The sequence below is a fragment of the Oncorhynchus gorbuscha genome, linkage group LG09 (genome assembly GCF_021184085.1).
Source record: "Oncorhynchus gorbuscha isolate QuinsamMale2020 ecotype Even-year linkage group LG09, OgorEven_v1.0, whole genome shotgun sequence".
Taxonomy (NCBI): Eukaryota; Metazoa; Chordata; class Actinopteri; order Salmoniformes; family Salmonidae; genus Oncorhynchus; species Oncorhynchus gorbuscha.
This window is the reverse complement of record NC_060181.1, coordinates 5,885,024-5,908,289: the sequence shown is the minus strand read 5'-3', so window position 1 is coordinate 5,908,289 and position 23,266 is coordinate 5,885,024. Positions and strand designations below refer to the sequence as shown.

General features: G+C 41.9%; 1 protein-coding gene across 3 annotated transcripts in view; it reads right to left on the bottom strand.

Annotated features, from left to right (window-relative positions):
• The window catches only part of LOC124042653 (WAS/WASL-interacting protein family member 3-like), a 29,989-nt gene extending 16,082 nt beyond the window's left edge, over nt 1-13,907 (bottom strand). The window contains exon 1 of one of the 3 annotated variants that reach the window (XM_046360732.1): nt 13,322-13,907. Coding sequence is in view for 2 of the 3 variants with exons in the window: in XM_046360730.1 (XP_046216686.1) it covers nt 319-530 (212 nt within the window). In the remaining variant the exon portion in view is untranslated. Of the gene's footprint in view, nt 1-318; nt 947-13,321 lie in introns of those variants that run through there. The other 2 variants (XM_046360731.1, XM_046360730.1) reach the window with 2 other exon arrangements.
• Between the last annotated feature and the right edge of the window lie 9,359 nt (nt 13,908-23,266).

Genomic DNA, 23,266 nt, shown 5'->3' with positions numbered 1-23,266 from the left:
ATGCCTCCGTTGGCATTACGTACAGACAGGCTGGAAAACTCATTAGCTGAATGTTTAAGGACCGTACTTTTCAAGAGCAATAACGTTTTAAGAACGTACTTTTCAAGAACAAGAACCTCTCAAGAACGCTTCAATAAAAATAATGCCAAGAGCAAAAAACTATTTCAAGAACATAGTTTTCAAAGAGTAAAAAAAAAAATTTCAAGAACGTTTCAGGTACCGACTGAGTACGCTATATTCCACATACATTAAGACATGAATTTTCAATACCACATTTGCCTCCAACAATTGTAACTTGTAGTAACAGAAAATGAACACCTTTGAAAATCTGCAACAAACACCCACATTTCTTCTTCTTTGTTTTCCTCCTCTTTCATTTCTTCTTCTTTGTTTTCCTCCTCTTTCATTTCTTCTTCTTTGTTTTCCTCCTCTTTCATTTCTTCTCCTTCCTTCCTTTCTACAACTTCTCCTTTTTTCACACTCGATTTCCTCCTTCCATACCTCGACCCAAGACTATGTTGCAGAAACATCTTAAGAAAGCAGGCAACCCACAAACTTGCAGAATGTAGTACAAAATGGAATTCTTCTTCGTTGGAATAATTAGTTGGAATATTTAGTTCCAGTTTCAGGAATGGAATCTGAGAAGATTTTTTTTTTTTTTTTTGATAGAAAAATCAGCAGATGTTTGGCTGAAGCGTTGACAGTCAGACAGAGACTTCCACCCACATTTTACAACTTCATAAATCTTCCAGGATTTCCTTAGAAGAGCTGTCTTCCAGAGCGAGACACCCGTGTGTCTTCTGTTCATCACTGTCTCATGCTTAGGTAGGGTGGAATTAGGTTACTTAGCAACGCTTTCGAATAACAACCAGAACAGAACATGGTTTTGTTTGTCAATGTTTTGCCCAAATGAATGACATGAGGTTTCCCAATGAGTTCCGATATCTCAACGGTGTGTGTGTGAGAGAGAGAAACAGAGAGACAGAGAGAGTGAGAGGGTGGAATAGGTATATGTATAGAGAGAGGGTGGAAGAGGAATAGAGAGAGGGTGGAATAGGTATAGGTATAGAGAGAGGGTGGAAGAGGAATAGAGAGAGGGTGGAAGATGAATAGAGAGAGGGTGGAAGATGAATAGAGAGAGGGTGGAAGAGGAATAGAGAGAGGGTGGAATAGGTATAGGTATAGAGAGAGGGTGGAATAGGTATAGAGAGAGGGTGGAAGAGGTATAGAGAGAAGGTGGAAGAGGTATAGAGAGAGGGTGGAAGAGGAATAGAGAGAGGGTGGAAGAGGAATAGAGAGAGGGTGGAAGAGGAATAGAGAGAGGGTGGAAGAGGTATAGGTATAGAGAGAGGATGGAATAGGTATAGAGAGAGGGTGGAAGAGGTATAGAGAGAAGGTGGAAGAGGAATAGAGAGAGGGTGGAAGAGGAATAGAGAGAGGGTGGAAGAGGTATAGAGAGAGTAGATAAAAGAGAAGGGGTGGTAATAGTGTACAGTACAGTAAGTGATTCATCGTACTGTCATCAGAAGTGTCCCGACCAGGAAAACCTGTGTACAGTATATGTGTGCAACTGGTAGAATGTACTCCTCTCTTACTATTTCCATCCTCATAAGTGTGTCAGGCAGCTTCAATGGCACTGACTCTGGTGGCATCCCAAATTACACTCTATTCCCTATATATAGAGCACTATAATGAGAAACTACACTCTATTCCCTATACATAGAGAACTATAATGAGAAACTACACTCTATGCCCTATACATAGAGAACTATAATGAGAAACTACACTGTATTCCCTATATATAGAGCACTATAATGAGAAACTACACTGTATTCCCTATATATAGAGCACTATAATGAGAAACTACACTGTATTCCCTATATATAGAGAACTATAATGAGAAACTACACTGTATTCCCTATATATAGAGCACTATAATGAGAAACTACACTCTATTCCCTATATATAGAGAACTATAATGAGAAACTACACTCTATTCCCTATATATAGAGAACTATAATGAGAAACTACACTCTATTCCCTATATATAGAGCACTATAATGAGAAACTACACTGTATTCCCTATATATAGAGCACTATAATGAGAAACTACACTGTATTCCCTTTATATAGAGCACTATAATGAGAAACTACACTCTATTCCCTTTATATAGAGCACTATAATGAGAAACTACACCGTATTCCCTATATATAGAGCACTATAATGAGAAACTACACTGTATTCCCTATATATAGTGCACTATAATGAGAAACTACACTCTATTCCCTTTATATAGAGAACTATAATGAGAAACTACACTCTATTCCCTTTATATAGAGCACTATAATGAGAAACTACACTCTATTCCCTTTATATAGAGAACTATAATGAGAAACTACACTGTATTCCCTTTATATAGAGAACTATAATGAGAAACTACACTGTATTCCCTTTATATAGAGAACTATAATGAGAAACTACACTGTATTCCCTATATATAGAGCACTATAATGAGAAACTACACTGTATTCCCTATATATAGAGCACTATAATGAGAAACTACACTCTATTCCCTTTATATAGAGAACTATAATGAGAAACTACACTCTATTCCCTTTATATAGAGAACTATAATGAGAAACTACACTGTATTCCCTTTATATAGAGAACTATAATGAGAAACTACACTGTATTCCCTTTATATAGAGAACTATAATGAGAAACTACACTCTATTCCCTTTATATAGAGCACTATAATGAGAAACTACACTGTATTCCCTATATATAGAGAACTATAATGAGAAACTACACTCTATTCCCTATATATAGAGAACTATAATGAGAAACTACACTCTATTCCCTATATATAGAGCACTATAATGAGAAACTACACTGTATTCCCTATATATAGAGCACTATAATGAGAAACTACACTGTATTCCCTTTATATAGAGCACTATAATGAGAAACTACACTCTATTCCCTTTATATAGAGCACTATAATGAGAAACTACACCGTATTCCCTATATATAGAGCACTATAATGAGAAACTACACTGTATTCCCTATATATAGAGCACTATAATGAGAAACTACACTCCATTCCCTTTATATAGAGAACTATAATGAGAAACTACACTCTATTCCCTTTATATAGAGCACTATAATGAGAAACTACACTCTATTCCCTTTATATAGAGAACTATAATGAGAAACTACACTGTATTCCCTTTATATAGAGAACTATAATGAGAAACTACACTGTATTCCCTTTATATAGAGAACTATAATGAGAAACTACACTCTATTCCCTTTATATAGAGCACTATAATGAGAAACTACACTGTATTCCCTATATATAGAGCACTATAATGAGAAACTACACTGTATTCCCTATATATAGAGCACTATAATGAGAAACTACACTATATTCCCTATATATAGAGCACTATAATGAGAAACTACACTGTATTCCCTATATATAGAGCACTATAATGAGAAACTACACTGTATTCCCTATATATAGAGCACTATAATGAGAAACTACACTGTATTCCCTATATATAGAGCACTATAATGAGAAACTACACTGTATTCCCTATATATAGAGCACTATAATGAGAAACTACACTGTATTCCCTATATATAGAGCACTATAATGAGAAACTACACTCTATTCCCTATATATAGAGCACTATAATGAGAAACTACACTGTATTCCCTATATATAGAGAACTATAATGAGAAACTACACTCTATTCCCTATATATAGAGAACTATAATGAGAAACTACACTCTATTCCCTATATATAGAGCACTATAATGAGAAACTACACTGTATTCCCTATATATAGAGCACTATAATGAGAAACTACACTGTATTCCCTTTATATAGAGCACTATAATGAGAAACTACACTCTATTCCCTTTATATAGAGCACTATAATGAGAAACTACACTGTATTCCCTATATATAGAGCACTATAATGAGCAACTACACTGTATTCCCTATATATAGAGCACTATAATGAGAAACTACACTCTATTCCCTTTATATAGAGAACTATAATGAGAAACTACACTGTATTCCCTATATATAGAGCACTATAATGAGAAACTACACTGTATTCCCTTTATATAGAGAACTATAATGAGAAACTACACTCTATTCCCTTTATATAGAGCACTATAATGAGAAACTACACTGTATTCCCTATATATAGAGAACTATAATGAGAAACTACACTCTATTCCCTATATATAGAAAACTATAATGAGAAACTACACTCTATTCCCTATATATAGAGCACTATAATGAGAAACTACACTGTATTCCCTTTATATAGAGCACTATAATGAGAAACTACACTCTATTCCCTTTATATAGAGCACTATAATGAGAAACTACACTCTATTCCCTTTATATAGAGCACTATAATGAGAAACTACACTGTATTCCCTATATATAGAGCACTATAATGAGAAACTACACTGTATTCCCTATATATAGAGAACTATAATGAGAAACTACTGTCATGCAGGTGATAGAGGACCCAAAAGCGACTTAACAGAAACAGAGTTTATTCAAGTCCAAACAGGGAATAACAGAAATCCTCTAGTCTGTAGAGGGGAATAACAAGAGAAGCGGCCACAGACTGCAGGTCGCTTCGGGTAGGCGCAGGCCGTAGTAGACAGAGACACCTGCTCACACGCAGCATCTGATGAAGGCAAAAAACACGACAGGACAGGGCGAAACACAATCACAGCATGGTGAATACAAAACAAGGAACCGACGGGACAGGAACGGAACACAAAGGAATAAATAGGGACTCTAATCAGGGGAAAGGATCGGGAACAGGTGTGGGAAGACTAAATGATGATTAGGGGAATAGGAACAGCTGGGAGCAGGAACGGAACGATAGAGAGAAGAGAGAGCGAGAGAGTGAGAGGGGGAGGGGAGAGAGAGGGATAGAAAGAGGGAAAGAACCCAATAAGACCAGCAGAGGGAAACGAACAGAATGGGGAGCACAGGGACAAGACATGATAATAAATGACAAACATGACAGTACCCCCACTCACCGAGCGCCTCCTGGCGCACTCGAGGAGGAATCCTGGCGGCAACGGAGGAAATCATCGATGAGTGAACGGTCCAGCACGTCCCGAGACGGAACCCAACTCCTCTCCTCAGGACCGTAACCCTCCCAATCCACTAAGTATTGGTGACCCCGTCCCCGAGAACGCATGTCCATGATCTTATGTACCTTGTAAATAGGTGCGCTCTCGACAAGGACGGGAGGGGGAGGGAAGACGAACGGGGGTGCGAAGAAAGGGCTTAACACAGGAGACATGGAAGACAGGATGGACGCGACGAAGATGTCGCGGAAGAAGCAGTCGCACAGCGACAGGATTGACGACCTGGGAGACACGGAACGGACCAATGAACCGCGGAGTCAACTTACGAGAAGCTGTCGTAAGAGGAAGGTTGCGAGTGGAAAGCCACACTCTCTGGCCGCAACAATACCTTGGACTCTTAATCCTGCGTTTATTGGCGGCTCTCACCGTCTGTGCCCTGTAACGGCAAAGTGCAGACCTCACCCTCCTCCAGGTGCGCTCACAACGTTGGACAAACGCTTGAGCGGAGGGAACGCTGGACTCGGCAAGCTGGGATGAGAACAGAGGAGGCTGGTAACCCAGACTACTCTGAAACGGAGATAACCCGGTAGCAGACGAAGGAAGCGAATTGTGAGCGTATTCTGCCCAGGGGAGCTGTTCTGCCCAAGACGCAGGGTTTCTGAAAGAAAGGCTGCGTAGTATGCGACCAATCGTCTGATTGGCCCTCTCTGCTTGACCGTTAGACTGGGGATGAAACCCGGAAGAGAGACTGACGGACGCACCAATCAAACGACAGAACTCCCTCCAAAACTGTGACGTGAATTGCGGGCCTCTGTCTGAAACGGCGTCTAACGGGAGGCCATGAATTCTGAATACATTCTCAATAATGATTTGTGCCGTCTCCTTAGCGGAAGGAAGTTTAGCGAGGGGAATGAAATGTGCCGCCTTAGAGAACCTATCGACAACCGTCAGAATCACAGTCTTCCCCGCAGACAAAGGCAGACCGGTAATGAAGTCTAAGGCAATGTGAGACCATGGTCGAGAAGGAATGGGGAGCGGTCTGAGACGACCGGCAGGAGGAGAGTTACCCGACTTAGTCTGCGCGCAGTCCGAACAAGCAGCCACGAAACGGCGCGTGTCACGCTCCTGAGTCGGCCACCAAAAGCGCTGGCGAATAGACGCAAGAGTGCCTCGAACACCGGGATGACCAGCTAACTTGGCAGAGTGAGCCCACTGAAGAACAGCCAGACGAGTGGAAACAGGAACGAAAAGGAGGTTACTAGGACAAGCGCGCGGCGACGCAGTGTGCGTGAGTGCTTGCTTAACCTGTCTTTCAATTCCCCAGACTGTTAACCCGACAACACGCCCATAAGGAAGAATCCCCTCGGGATCAGTAGAAGCCACAGAAGAACTAAACAGACGGGATAAGGCATCAGGCTTGGTGTTCTTGCTACCCGGACGGTAAGAAATCACAAACTCGAAACGAGCGAAAAACAACGCCCAACGAGCTTGACGGGCATTAAGTCGTTTGGCAGAACGGATGTACTCAAGGTTCTTATGGTCTGTCCAAACGACAAAGGAACGGTCGCCCCCTCCAACCACTGTCGCCATTCGCCTAGGGCTAAGCGGATGGCGAGCAGTTCACGGTTACCCACATCATAGTTGCGCTCAGATGGCGACAGGCGATGAGAAAAATAAGCGCAAGGATGAACCTTATCGTCAGACTGGAAGCGCTGGGATAGAATGGCTCCCACGCCTACCTCTGAAGCGCCAACCTCGACAATGAATTGTCTAGTGACGTCAGGAGTAACGAGGATAGGAGCGGACGTAAAACGTTCTTTTAGAAGATCAAAAGCTCCTGGGCGGAACCGGACCACTTAAAACACGTCTTGACAGAAGTAAGAGCTGTGAGAGGGGCAGCAACTTGACCGAAATTACGAATGAAACGCCGATAGAAATTAGCGAAACCTAAAAGCGCTGCAACTCGACACGTGACCTTGGAACGGGCCAATCACTGACAGCTTGGACCTTAGCGGAATCCATCTGAATGCCTTCAGCGGAAATAACGGAACCGAGAAAAGTAACGGAGGAGACATGAAAAGAGCACTTCTCAGCCTTTACGTAGAGACAATTCTCTAAAAGGCGCTGTAGAACACGTCGAACGTGCTGAACATGAATCTCGAGTGACGGAGAAAAAATCAGGATATCGTCAAGATAGACAAAAACAAAAATGTTCAGCATGTCTCTCAGAACATCATTAACTAATGCCTGAAAAACAGCTGGCGCATTGGCGAGACCGAACGGCAGAACCCGGTACTCAAAATGCCCTAACGGAGTGTTAAACGCCGTTTTCCACTCGTCCCCCTCTCTGATGCGCACGAGATGGTAAGCGTTACGAAGGTCCAACTTAGTAAAGCACCTGGCTCCCTGCAGAATCTCGAAGGCTGATGACATAAGGGGAAGCGGATAACGATTCTTAACCGTTATGTCATTCAGCCTCGATAATCCACGCAGGGGCGCAGAGTACCGTCCTTCTTCTTAACAAAAAAGAACCCCGCCCCGGCCGGAGAAGAAGAAGGCACTATGGTACCGGCGTCAAGAGACACAGACAAATAATCCTCGAGAGCCTTACGTTCGGGAGCCGACAGAGAGTATAGTCTACCTCGAGGAGGAGTGGTCCCCGGAAGGAGATCAATACTACAATCATACGACCGGTGAGGAGGAAGGGAGTTGGCTCGGGACCGACTGAAGACCGTGCGCAGATCATGATATTCCTCCGGCACTCCTGTCAAATCGCCAGGTTCCTCCTGAGAAGTAGGGACAGAAGAAACGGGAGGGATGGCAGACATTAAACACTTCACATGACAAGAAACGTTCCAGGATAGGATAGAATTACTAGACCAATTAATAGAAGGATTATGACATACTAGCCAGGGATGACCCAAAACAACAGGTGTAAACGGTGAACGGAAAATCAAAAAAGAAATAGTCTCACTGTGGTTACCAGATACTGTGAGGGTTAAAGGTAGTGTCTCAAATCTGATACTGGGAAGATGACTACCATCTAAGGCGAACATGGGCGTAGGCTTCTCTAACTCTCTGAAAGGAATGTCATGTTTCCGAACCCATGCTTCGTCCATGAAACAACCCTCAGCCCCAGAGTCTATCAAGGCACTACATGTAGCACCCGAACCGGTCCAGCGTAGATGGACCGACAAAGTAGTACAGGATTTTGATGGAGAGACTTGAGTAGTTGCGCTCACCTGTAGCCCTCCGCTTACAGATGAGCTCTGGCTTTTACTGGACATGAATTAACAAAATGTCCAGCAACTCCGCAATAGAGGCACAGGCGGTTGGTGATCCTCCGTTCCCTCTCCTTAGTCGAGATGCGAATCCCTCCCAGCTGCATGGGCTCAGTCTCAAAGCCAGAGGAGGGAGATGGTTGCGATGCGGAGCAGGGAAACACCGTTGATGCGAGCTCTCTTCCACGAGCCCGGTGACGAAGATCTACCCGTCGTTCTATGCGGATGGCGAGAGCAATCAAAGAGTCCACATCTGAAGGAACCTCCCGGGAGAGAATCTCATCCTTAACCACTGCGTGGAGTCCCTCCAGAAAACGAGCGAGCAGCGCCGGCTCGTTCCACTCACTAGAGGCAGCAAGAGTGCGAAACTCAATAGAATAATCCGTTATGGACCGTTCACCTTGGCATAAGGAAGCCAGGGCCCTAGAAGCCTCCCCACCAAAAACTGAACGGTCAAAAACCCGAATCATCTCCTCTTTAAAGTTCTGGAACTTGTTAGAGCAATCAGCCCTTGCCTCCCAGATAGCTGTGCCCCATTCTCGAGCCCGGCCAGTAAGGAGTGAAATGACGTAAGCAACCCGAGCTCTCTCTCTAGAGTATGTGTTGGGTTGGAGAGAGAACACAATCTCACACTGCGTGAGAAAGGAGCGGCACTCAGTGGGCTGCCCGGAGTAGCAAGGTGGGTTATTAACCCTAGGTTCTGGAGGCTCGGCAGGCCAGGAAGTAACAGGGCACGAGACGTAGACTCTGGAACTGTCCAGAGAGGTCGGAAACCTGAGCGGCCAGGTTCTCCACGGCATGGCGAGCAGCAGACAATTCCTGCTCGTGTCTGCCGAGCATGGCTCCTTGGATCTTGACGGCAGTGTAACGAGCGTCTGAAGTCGCTGGGTCCATTCCTTGGTCGGTTCCTTCTGTCATGCAGGTGATAGAGGACCCAAAAGCGACTTAACAGAAACAGAGTTTATTCAAGTCCAAACAGGGAATAACAGAAATCCTCTAGTCTGTAGAGGGGAATAACAAGAGAAGCGGCCACAGACTGCAGGTCGCTTCGGGTAGGCGCAGGCCGTAGTAGACAGAGACACCTGCTCACACGCAGCATCTGATGAAGGCAAAAAACACGACAGGACAGGGCGAAACACAATCACAGCATGGTGAATACAAAACAAGGAACCGACGGGACAGGAACGGAACACAAAGGAATAAATAGGGACTCTAATCAGGGGAAAGGATCGGGAACAGGTGTGGGAAGACTAAATGATGATTAGGGGAATAGGAACAGCTGGGAGCAGGAACGGAACGATAGAGAGAAGAGAGAGCGAGAGAGTGAGAGGGGGAGGGGGAGAGAGAGGGATAGAAAGAGGGAAAGAACCCAATAAGACCAGCAGAGGGAAACGAACAGAATGGGGAGCACAGGGACAAGACATGATAATAAATGACAAACATGACAACTACACTCTATTCCCTTTATATAGAGCACTATAATCTCCACCCGGCACAGCCAGAAGAGGACTGGCCACCCCACATATGCTCTCTCTAATTCTCTCTTTCTTTCTCTCTCTCGGAGGACCTGAGCCCTAGGACCGTGCCCCAGGACTACCTGACATGATGGCTCCTTGCTGTCCCCAGTCCACCTGACTGTGCTGCTGCTCCAGTTTCAACTGTTCTGCCTTATTATTATTTGACCATGCTGGTCATTTATGAACATTTGAACATCTTGGTCATGTTCTGTTATAATCTCTACCCGGCACAGCCAGAAGAGGACTGGCCACCCCACATAGCCCGGTTCCTCTCTAGGTTTCTTCCTAGGTTTTGGCCTTTCTAGGGAGTTTTTCCTAGCCACCGTGCTTTTACACCTGCATTGTTTGCTGTTTGGGGTTTTAGGCTGGGTTTCTGTACAGCACTTTGAGATATCAGCTGATGTACGAAGGGCTATATAAATAAATTTGATTTGATTTGATATAATGAGAAACTACACTGTATTCCCTATATATAGAGCACTATAATGAGAAACTACACTGTATTCCCTATATATAGAGAACTATAATGAGAAACTACACTGTATTCCCTTTATATAGAGCACTATAATGAGAAACTACACTGTATTCCCTATATATAGAGAACTATAATGAGAAACTACACTCTATTCCCTTTATATAGAGCACTATAATGAGAAACTACACTGTATTCCCTATATATAGAGCACTATAATGAGAAACTACACTGTATTCCCTATATATAGAGCACTATAATGAGAAACTACACTGTATTCCCTATATATAGAGCACTATAATGAGAAACTACACTGTATTCCCTATATATAGAGCACTATAATGAGAAACTACACTGTATTCCCTATATATAGAGCACTATAATGAGAAACTACACTGTATTCCCTATATATAGAGCACTATAATGAGAAACTACACTGTATTCCCTATATATAGAGCACTATAATGAGAAACTACACTGTATTCCCTATATATAGAGCACTATAATGAGAAACTACACTGTATTCCCTATATATAGAGCACTATAATGAGAAACTACACTGTATTCCCTATATATAGAGCACTATAATGAGAAACTACACTGTATTCCCTTTATATAGAGCACTATAATGAGAAACTACACTGTATTCCCTATATATAGAGCACTATAATGAGAAACTACACTGTATTCCCTATATATAGAGCACTATAATGAGAAACTACACTGTATTCCCTATATATAGAGCACTATAATGAGAAACTACACTGTATTCCCTATATATAGAGAACTATAATGAGAAACTACACTCTATTCCCTTTATATAGAGCACTATAATGAGAAACTACACTGTATTCCCTATATATAGAGCACTATAATGAGAAACTACACTGTATTCCCTATATATAGAGCACTATAATGAGAAACTACACTCTATTCCCTTTATATAGAGCACTATAATGAGAAACTACACTGTATTCCCTATATATAGAGCACTATAATGAGAAACTACACTGTATTCCCTATATATAGAGCACTATAATGAGAAACTACACTGTATTCCCTATATATAGAGCACTATAATGAGAAACTACACTGTATTCCCTATATATAGAGCACTATAATGAGAAACTACACTGTATTCCCTATATATAGAGCACTATAATGAGAAACTACACTGTATTCCCTATATATAGAGCACTATAATGAGAAACTACACTGTATTCCCTATATATAGAGCACTATAATGAGAAACTACACTGTATTCCCTATATATAGAGCACTATAATGAGAAACTACACTGTATTCCCTATATATAGAGCACTATAATGAGAAACTACACTGTATTCCCTATATATAGAGAACTATAATGAGAAACTACACTCTATTCCCTTTATATAGAGCACTATAATGAGAAACTACACTGTATTCCCTATATATAGAGCACTATAATGAGAAACTACACTGTATTCCCTATATATAGAGCACTATAATGAGAAACTACACTCTATTCCCTTTATATAGAGCACTATAATGAGAAACTACACTGTATTCCCTATATATAGAGCACTATAATGAGAAACTACACTGTATTCCCTATATATAGAGCACTATAATGAGAAACTACACTGTATTCCCTATATATAGAGCACTATAATGAGAAACTACACTGTATTCCCTATATATAGAGCACTATAATGAGAAACTACACTGTATTCCCTATATATAGAGCACTATAATGAGAAACTACACTGTATTCCCTATATATAGAGCACTATAATGAGAAACTACACTGTATTCCCTATATATAGAGCACTATAATGAGAAACTACACTCTATTCCCTATATATAGAGCACTATAATGAGAAACTACACTGTATTCCCTATATATAGAGCACTATAATGAGAAACTACAGTGTATTCCCTATATATAGAGAACTATAATGAGAAATGCAGAAGGAGGAAAATAAGGCAATAGTTGCCTGAACATTTTCCCGAACAGGTGTGACTGAGACAGTAACCAAAGGTCTGTACTGTCTGTAGATAATGGACTGGGCCCATTCACAAAGTGTCTCAGAGGTAGGAGCGATGATCTAGGATCAGTTTTACATTTGACATAGTATTGAATATGATGATATGGACAGGTGGGGACCTGATCCTAGACCAGTACTCCTACTCTTGAGTTGTTTTGTGGATATTGGCCACTGATCTGTTCTGAGCAGCTGACCCAAGCAACACGCTGCCCAACACAACCAGCCACCCCCACTTCTGTCGTGTGTGGCATGTAAAAAATGAAAACCTCTCCTATCCAACCCAAGCAGGAATTGAAACGGGTAATCCTAAATATCTCAATCGGAGAGTAAAACCCCACCATGGGCGTTGCACACTGCCGTATTATAAAAGCCGTATTATCCCGAATTAGCGCGTATTTGACGTGCGTTTACACCTCCATTAACAAATGTGTGTTTTTTTGTGTTTTTTTTTATGCGCATACTCCACTATCAAAAAAGGGTTTAAAAAATATATAGATTTTAATGCACATTTGCCTCACCATAATCTATATTGTACAATATACTGATTGGTTTTGAGAATGCAAATAGAACAGGTGAATATTTCATGTAACGTGCACAGAGAAAACTATCGCGCAACTGGGAAGGCAAGGTGTCATGTTGCTGTGGTAACAACAGACCTTGTCCGTCAGCGTAAATATAGTCTATAGGCCAAAGGGCATGGGGTCAAGATATGCAAACTATCAAGCAACCATATTTTGCGGGAGGACAACACATGTCTGTTTTCCATGTTATGCAACCGACAACAAAATAGCATACCCAGGAGAAAAAATACATAGATAGGCCTACGCTAAAAAGTTATTTTTTCAATATCAACATTTTGCATTCCGTTATGTTGAAGGTCTACTTACCTCCTCGCCTATGTATTACGGGGAGGATTTCGTTCGTGGCGCGACAAGTCCGTCAGCACTCTGCCCGCAGATCGTGTGCCGCTGACCCGGCAGATACTGACCCGAAAGATACTGACCACAGGTACTGACCCGGCAAATACTGACCCGGCAGATACTGACCCGAAAGATACTGACCACAGGTACTGACCCGGCAAATACTGTAGTATTAATGGGGAGAAAGACTACAGTCATTGGCTACAGTTACAGACGTCGGATTCAAGCCGTATAACGAGCGCACCGCTATATTCCGCTACAGCTGGAAAGCACAACCCCTGGAGACAGCAACAATGTTGTGATAGGTTTGTAGTCCGGCGTCGGTCGTTGGCTATTCCAGAAAAAGAAAAACGGTTCATTTGAAGTTCCACCAAGTGTCAACTGGTAATGGTGAGTGTAACGACAGATACAACACAGCCAAATGTCTCATTAAATGTATGCTAGTGAACACAACAAAAAAAGTTTGTTCTGAAGTGAAGTGACTTCTCCTCTTCTCTAGTCTACGGTTGTTTGTGCGTAATATCTCTTACCACGCCGTGTTGACAAGTTGGGACACCAAGGGGGCACACCTTGTCGCTTCGAGGAACCCAAGCCTCTGACCAATCAGAAGTCGTTAGTGGGCGCGCTCCAGAAGGGGCACTAATGCTGCGTTCATCTGCCCCGTCGGAGATTCCTATTTCATAGCCGTAACGTCGGAAATACGACTTTGTTTCATTCATGTGCATTTTGGTCGGTGCAATTATTCAACCAATATGATTTCAGCTAGCTTGATATGCTAGTTAATGTTGCTTATGGTTAAGTTAGCTAGATTGCCGAACATTGAGACTATGATCAAACTAGCCACATTATACCTTACCCATATTGTAGTTGTCAAAAACGGATTTGTTGTTATATGTTGTTTGAAAATGTGTTTTTCACTTTTAATTCCGATTTGAATGGTTGTTCCAAGTCAAACTTCCCAGTTAGAACTAGGAACTTCTGATAACTCCGATAGCAGGTGAACGCAGCATATATGTCGCAAGGAACTTTCCCAATCAATACACCTGTCATTGTATGAGAGCAGCAGGTTGTGACAAACAGGGTTAAGGGAATATGCACAAAATCATAAACCTCTCCCTTTTCTAAAATGTACCCTCTTAAACCTTAACATCACTGCTAACTTTACACCTAGCCAGCGTTTCCCAAACTAGGGGCCGTGACCCCATGTGGGACAAGACCAGGCACTAAATCAGTTTCCAAAACTAGGGGACGCGACCCCAAGTGGAACAAGACCATTCACTAAATCAGTTTCCAAAACTAGGAGACGCGACCCCAAGTGGGACAAGACCATTCACTAAATCAGTTTCCAAAACTAGGAGACGCGACCCCAAGTGGGACAAGCCCATTCACTAAATCAGTTTCCCAAACTAGGAGACGCGACCCCAAGTAGGACAAGACCATTCACTAAATCAGTTTCCCAAACTAGGAGACGCGACCCCAAGTAGGACAAGACCATTCACTAAATCAGACTGGGAGAAAAAGAACATAATCAATGTTGATGCTCTTTTCTACACAGGAGATCATACCACAAGTAATGCCTGATGGGGTTCTGAACTTCCCAATACCTTTCTGATGTATTTCAGTCACTTCAAACCAAACTTTCTTCAGACTGAAATACTGTCAAAAGTACTGTCAGACTGATTTGTAATAGACTGTCATAACTCAAATTATGACTAGCAGCATACCACCCTGCGTCCAACTGCTGGCTTGCCTCTGAAGCTATTCAAGGTTGGTCCCTGGACAGGAGACCAGATGCTGCTGGAAGTGGTGTTGGAGGTCCAGTAGGAGGCACACTTTCTTCTGGTCTAATATGTTTTTATCCCAATGCCCCAGGGCAGTGATTGGGGACATTGCCCTGTGTTGGGTGCCATTCATTGGATGGGACGTTAAACACGTGTCCTGACTCTCTGGGGTCTGTTTTTTTTGGGGGGGGGGGGGGGATCAAAATGGGGTCACGGGCCAAAACAGTTTGGGAAACGTTAGCCTATCCCTAATTTTAAATTAGACCCTTTTAACTGTGTGGCTGTAGAATTTGACTTTGTGTCTGTGGACTCTGACTTTGTCGCTACAGAAGCCAGTGGTAACCTACTTGCAGGGATCCTGATGTACAGTAGACAGAGAGAACATCCACCCGCTAGTGGAGAAGTTAAAAGATTACACCAAACCCTAAGAAGTGGAGCACACAGACCATGGGGCTTTCCCAATTCCCCCCCCCCCCCCTGCCCAGAATAGACACCAGAGATGACACAGTACAGACATGCCATTAGATCTCAGTTCACAGTCAAACCCCAGTCAGACTAACATCAGAGTGAAGCTATCATTTCACAGGCTGGTCCCAGATCTGTGTGCTTGCTTTTAGCCAACCCCTCTGACAATCACATGACTGTCTGACTATAGTTTTGTCCCAAACGGCACCCTATAGTCCCTATATATTCCTATTATAGTCCCTATATGTTCCATATATATGCCCTATATGTTCCCTATGTGCCATATATGTTCCCTATATGTTCCATATATATGCCCTATATGTTCCATATATATGCCCTATATGGGCCCTATATGTTCCATATATATGCCCTATGTTCCCTATATGGTCCCTATGTGTTCCATATATATGCCCTATATGTTCCCTATATGTTCCCTATATGTTCCATATATATGCCCTATATGTTCCCTATATGTTCCATATATATGCCCTATGTTCCCTATATGTTATGAGCCCTATGGGTCCTGGTCTAAAGTAGTGCACTAAATAGGGAATATAGGGTGCCATCGGACCCTGGTGTAAAATAGTGGTCTAAATAGGGAATAGGGTTCCATTTCGGGCTGTATTACATCCGGCCGTGATCGGTAGTCACAAAGTTGGTGCACAATTGGCCCAGTGTCATCCGGGTTAGGGGAGGGTTTGGCACAGTGTATATTAAGGTTTTACACCTAACATTCTCAGCAGCATATTAACCCGTATGTCAGGTAATGTGCGAGGTGCAGCACGTTGCCAGGTAACCCGAAAGCCCAATCTTCCCTTCTCATTGATACTCCTGAACGCGGCTCACCTGAGCGGTTCACCGCGGACAGTTTCTGAGACTAAAACCTGCAGGTCAAGTAAACAACAGACTCCTATGAAGTTGTCAATTTATCCGAAGATACCCAGATTCACTGAAACAACAATGAATGACAGGTGAGGTTGATCGTTTTTCAACCTTGGAAAGAGAATAAATCTCAGCGTGCGCTGAGAATCCGTGCACTCACTTTTCGGAGGCACAGCAGAATGGTTGTTTCTACTGACGCCACAAGAGGTCAAACATGGATATTTTTTTTTACATTAACATGGACTTAAATTCATTCTTGAAGTGTTCCAATTCATCCAGGTTGGTTCCGTCCCAATCCCAGCCCGGAAAGTGCAGATGAATGCCCCGTTGGTGGAGAGATGCTTAGAGCATAGCTGAGCAGGGAATTATAGCGCTGTTCTTATGGCTAATTAAACATGTTTTACACCACATAGATATTATAGACTGTGTGCTGTTTTGTTTGTTTGCAAATAAATGAATGTATTCATATTCATAGACTATTACTGTCCAACAAGAACATCATGGTATAATCATCTTAGAGATATAATTGATAATGATGTTGATGAAAAGGGAAGGGCTTTAGGGTTACCTGGCAACGTGCTGCACCTCTCACATTACCTGACATACAGGTTGACATACATAAAGGCACTGTAAAACAATAGAGTCACAGGCCCCAAATGAAGTTGCAATTATTCCAGATTATTCTAGAGAGTTTAATTGGTTAGTTTATTAAAACGCCACAATGGAATGTAGAATGCTTTTTTATGGAACAAACATTTCAACGGTGAGGTGAAACACTAATTCTATCGGTTGCATTTGACAAAAACTGGTTTATGCAAATCGGTGGAAACATAGCTCCCGTTTCACAAGGTAACGTGTTTTTTTTTTTACAGTGCTTTTACCGTTAGTCCACTTCAGTACCAAGGTCTTTGATAGGACTTGGGCGGGGATTGAACTCCCAACCTGGCGGCAGTCACTCGAACCACAAGGCCACTGAGTTAGTGAAGGATAGAACTAGGCAGATTACAATTCGTATATATGTTTTCCACCCTCAGCCTCCTGCAACACATAGATGAAAATGCAATCAGTTCTAAAATTAGCTGAGACATTTAATAAAGCCCTGTTTCCACTGACATTTTAAAAGTAGTCAAACATTACATTAATTAACAACATAGCTGAATCCTTCATTCATTTTTACACTAAATAAAACATTTTTTTAAATGAGAACAGTCAGCTACAGATTTGTTTTAGCTAGCAAATCAGAGTTGAAACAAGCTAACTAGCTAACGTGAGCTAGCAGGAATTTTAGCTGACCAGGTCTGATTGAAAGCTAGCTAGTTAGCTATAGCATATCAAACATATACTCTGGTTTCCTTGGTTAGCTAACTAGCTAATAGCCAATGTCATGGCAAGCAAGGTATGGAATGAGGGTTGGGTTGCAACGGTTTACGCTAGTTAGCTAGCTAGCATATTATGCTAGCCGTTTAGCTAGTTAGCCTGTTATGCTAGCGCCGACGCTAACCGTTTAGCTAGTTAACCTGTTATGCTAGCGCCGACGCTAACCGTTAGGTAGCCTGTTATGCTAGCGCCGACGCTAACCGTTTAGCTAGGTAGCCTGTTATGCTAGCGCCGAAGCTAACCGTTTAGCTAGGTAGCCTGTTATGCTAGCGCCGACGCTAACCGTTTAGCTAGGTAGCTAACGTTAGCAAACTAAAGACATGGCTCTGAGTCTGGGTGTTAATGGCAGGAGTATGGGGTAACGTTAGTTGCAGCATGGTGAGGGTGAATTAAATACAGCTAGCTAGTTAGCAACATTAGTGTCTCTCTATTTTTAAAGAGAGGGTAGGAATGAGAGGAATCGTGGGTCCTTTCAAAAGCTACTGCCACATTGATTACAAAAAACATATATTTTTATTTTTTTTATTTAACCAGGCAAGTCAGTTAAGAACAAACTCTTATTTTCAATGACTGGGAACAGTGGGTTAACTGCTTGTTCAGGGGCAGAACGACAGATTTTTCTGTACCTTGTCAGCTCGGGGGTTTGAACTCGCAACCTTCTGGTTACTAGTCCAACGCTCTAACCAGTCCAGGCTTCATAGTGAACGAAGCCTGGACTGATACCAATTTCACCTGTTGTGCAGCTTGTAGGATATTGTAGGTTCCAGATGCTTTAGCATGGACACACACTGTATATTCATTAGCGTTTCTGGATTTAAATTTCTCTTAACAGTTTTATAATCTCTGTCTCACACCCACATGCACAAACACACGCACACACTGTTTTGGCTGTGTTGGATAACAACAGCTACAGTAGCCTATAGATTATACGTGTGTGGGGTACCAAACCACAATAGGGTGTAAATAAGCAATGGAGGAAGAATAACTAGGTAAGGGGTTTTGAATCATAAGTGCACACAGAGTTCATGGGTCCAAGTATAAGGTTATTGTTATCTCTGATTGGATGGGAAGAATCATAGATACAGAAACTCTCTGGCAACCGAACCGATAGAACAAATTACCAGCCGGTTTGGGTAGCAACCCTAGATTTGTGTCGGGACTATATCTCGTGGAAGGATAAAATAGTATTAATAAATTCATTAAAAAATATATATATGTCAATCATTATTTGAATATGTTGGCAATGTGTTGTATAAAAGTGATAATGCCCTTATAGCCGGTGTCTGGAGGATATCTTGGCACGGTTTGTCAACATCTTCTCCGGCCTAACATCCGTGACAATATATCCTACTAACACCAGTTTCTCGGGCATTAATACTTAAATATGTCTCTGTATTACATCATCGCCTGCGCCTCCTCTAGAACTTACTCTGGGTGGTGAGTGTTTTGATATGACCGAGCAAATAATTGGTAATATCAGACTGTTCTGTATGTTTAAATAGTTACAGAGACGGTGAGTGGGAGAGAAGTTTAATTTGATAACAAATGTGTAGTAGTTGTTTCTTAGATGACTATATCAGTCCTCTTTAGAATAAGTTTTTGGGCAGTCAGCCAGACAATATCATGGTACTCTGTATATCAGGGGTTCCCAAAACTTTTCTTTTTTAAACTCGGGGCCACCCCCCTCCCAGCATTGGGGAACATCTCATTTTCTATCGGCACAAACACTGTCCATCACAAACTGTTCACACCCCTATTGTTGGAGAGAATTTTGCAGGTTTAAAGCTTATTTCCTGCAATTCTTCACATTTTGTCATGAGGTGCAAAGACATTTTAGCATTTTTCAAGCATTTTTTTGTGGTTGCAATTCTCACGATTTTGCCATGTCTAATGTGAATTCAAGTGATATTTGAGTGACAAAAGAATTACAACAATATCTATCAGCTTAAAAACCTAAATAAAAATGTGTTTTACCTTTAGTCAAAAGTCTTATTTACAATGACAGCCTACTCCCAGACGACGCTGAGCCAATTGTGCGCTGTTTTTATTATTTATCTATTTTTATTTGTAGGAATACTTGGGAAAAGATTACCTGAAATCTTTTTTTTTTGCTGAATTCTTGGTGATTGTCTCCTTTGACCAATTTGTTTTCGTACTAAATACTTTGGGGGGGCCAAAAAAAACTCTCGCAGGCCGACCCCTCCCAATCAATTTTTCACGTGACTGAATTTGTGATGAAATGTGTGTGTGTGTATGTGTCAAAATGCTAGAGTCGTCTCACAATAACTAAGGAGTGTTAGCTGTGTGTGTGTGTGTGTGTGTGTGTGTGTGTGTGTGTGTGTGTGTGTGTGTGTGTGTGTGTGTGTGTGTGTGTGTGTGTGTGTGTGTGTGTGTGTGTGTGTGTGTGTGTGTGTGTTTGAGAGAGAGGGAGGGAGAGAGACAGACAGCGAGAGAGAGAGGGAGAGAGAGAGAGAGAGCGAGAGCGAGAGAGAGAGCAAAATAAAGAGTTTGAGTTGATTGATTGATTCTTGCTCACAAATAAAACTGAAGGTTTGAAATCATAAATAAAGGACTAAGCACTCATTTAAAAATACATAACAGATGTTGTAAATAGAATTCAGCCTACGTTGGACAAACAAAAAGACAATTAAAACAACGCATTGACTATCCAGTAGCAGCTCACTTTGTCGAAGCTAACCATCCAATCTCCTCTCTTAAATACGCAAGCATTGAGCATGTTGCTCTAACAAGGAGAGGTGGTAACAACGAGATCCTCCTACTACAAAGGGAGGCTTACTGGATGTCCTATCTAAATTCATTGACCCCTAGTGGTCTGAATATTGACTTTGATCTCAGGCCCTTCTTATGAACAATTCTTTATTTGTTTTATGAATGTATTTATTCTTTCTACAGCTTATTAGCGAACCCCTAATATGTTCCCCCTGTTGATGATACTCATTATACATTAAGTTTGAACCAAAAGATTACATGTAACAAATATTCAATGAAATACCAAACAAATTATGTGAAATTGAATTAAACAATAATGTATGTATGTATGCTAATATGATGTAGAATATTCAATCTTTTTCGATATGAGAACAATATCCATATATATTTAATACGTATAAACTATTGTTTTAACAGTTTCACTAATTACTTCTAATTAACGTAATAATTATGACACACCCCTCACGATTGTCATTGGTTGCACTAATTGCACTGTTTGTCTACATAACCTGGTTCTAGTCTTCATGACATCACCCTGAAGAAGTTACAGTGATGCTGAAACATTGGTAAATAACCAATAAATGACTGGTAGTTTATATATATATAAGTTTTAACTGTCCTGTATTCAATTTATAAACTATATATATAAACTATAAACTATATATATAAACTATATATATATATATATATATATATATATATATATATATATATATATATATATATAGTTTATATATATAGTTTATAGTTTATATATATAGTTTATAAATTGAATACAGGACAGTTAAAACTTTGCAGGACATTTTTTCATGATGGGAGCTGAAAAAATGTGATTGTTGAAAAACATTTTTTGGGGGGTAAAATAGTTGTTGTACAGTCTGACAGAAGGGCGTGGTGTTGTTTTTTAGGCGGCTCGTACGGGCAACAATACATAACCATGTCTGTCTGTTTCTTTGGAGCCTGGTTGTGCACTGCAGCCCGTTCTGGTTTTACTCTGTAATGGTGGGAGCTGTGGTTGGACTGCTACACCTCTAGAGATGATCCTCAGAGCCCTCATCTGCACCCTGTCCAGTTGGGCCTGCTGCTTTTTGTTACATCCAACTAACAGCACTCCACCGTATTCCATACAAGGCCTGACCAGTGTAGTGTATACTGTGACCCGGTTCTTCAGTTGGTAGGCCATTTCTGTCAAGAACGTTTTGAGGCCTTCCTCACTGACTGCTCCACAAGTGTCACCACTGAGGTTAGAGTCTAGATGAAAACCAAGATACAGTAGTTTGTTTTTGATAGCACTGGTACTTCCTGTCCTTCTAGGGGTGAGTGGGGTAGGTTATGGAGGGTCTCTTGAAAAGCATATCCAGAGTTTGTTGGACGTGGCCCAGTCATTCAGCAGGTTTTCCTCCCAGCCTTTTTTATTTTATCTTTATTTAACCAGGCAAGTCAGTTAAGAACAAATTATTATTTTCAATGACAGCCTAGTGGGTGTGTTAACTGCCTGTTCAGGGGCAGAATGACAAATTTGTACCTTGTACCTTTTCAGCTCGGGGGTTTGAACTTGCAACCTTCCGGTTACAAGTCCAACGCTCTAACCACTAGGCTACCCTGCCGTCTCTATCTGTATGGGGGCGGTAGGTAGCCTAGTGGTTAGAGCATTAGGCCAGTAACCGAAATGACTGTGGTACTGTGTGAACGCTGCACGGACCTCCAGGTAAAAGGAACATGAGATGCACCTCAACAGGTTGTGTGTTGTCATGGCAAAGCCCCTAAAGACTACGCCACCACCGGTGAAACGGTGGAGTTGGCAAATCCCACAGACACTCATTCTGTGTCACTCCCTCCTCCTCTCTTTCACTCCCTCCTCCTCCTCCTCTCTTTCACTCCCTCCTCCTCCTCTCTTTCACTCCCTCCTCCTCCTCCTCTCTTTCACTCCCTCCTCCCCTCTTTCACTCCCTCCTCCCCTCTTTCACTCCCTCCTCCCCTCTTTCACTCCCTCCTCCTCCCCTCTTTCACTCCCTCCTCCTCCCCTCTTTCACTCCCTCCTCCCCCTCTTTCACTCCCTCCTCCTCCTCTCTTTCACTCCCTCCTCCTCCTCTCTTTCACTCCCTCCTCCTCTCCTCTTTCACTCCCTCCTCCTCCCCTCTTTCACTCCCTCCATCCTCTCTGTCTCGCAATACTTTCATCTATAAGCTAAAAATAACAGTTTAGATAGCAACTGTACTATCGAGACTGACAATCAAGACAATTTTGATGCTCTAAACATAGGCTATTTATTTACAGCATTTGAACACCCACATGCATGTGACACTCACTCATATACACACGTAGACACACACACACACACACACACCCACACACACACACACACACACACACACACACACACACACACACACACACACACACACACACACACACACACACACACACACACACACACACACACACACACACACACACACACACACACACAATAATACTATAAATTGTATAGTCTTTGGTAATATAATTATTTAATTGCCTATTTACCCGTATATAATTATTTACTGTACTATTTTCTACACGGTCTGATGATTTTTGTTGATTGAGTTACTTTCCTGTCTGCAGTACCAAAACCAAACACAAGGGCGCCCTGTTGCATTAAACCCACTTTAAAAACGACGTCATAGCCCTGCGACAT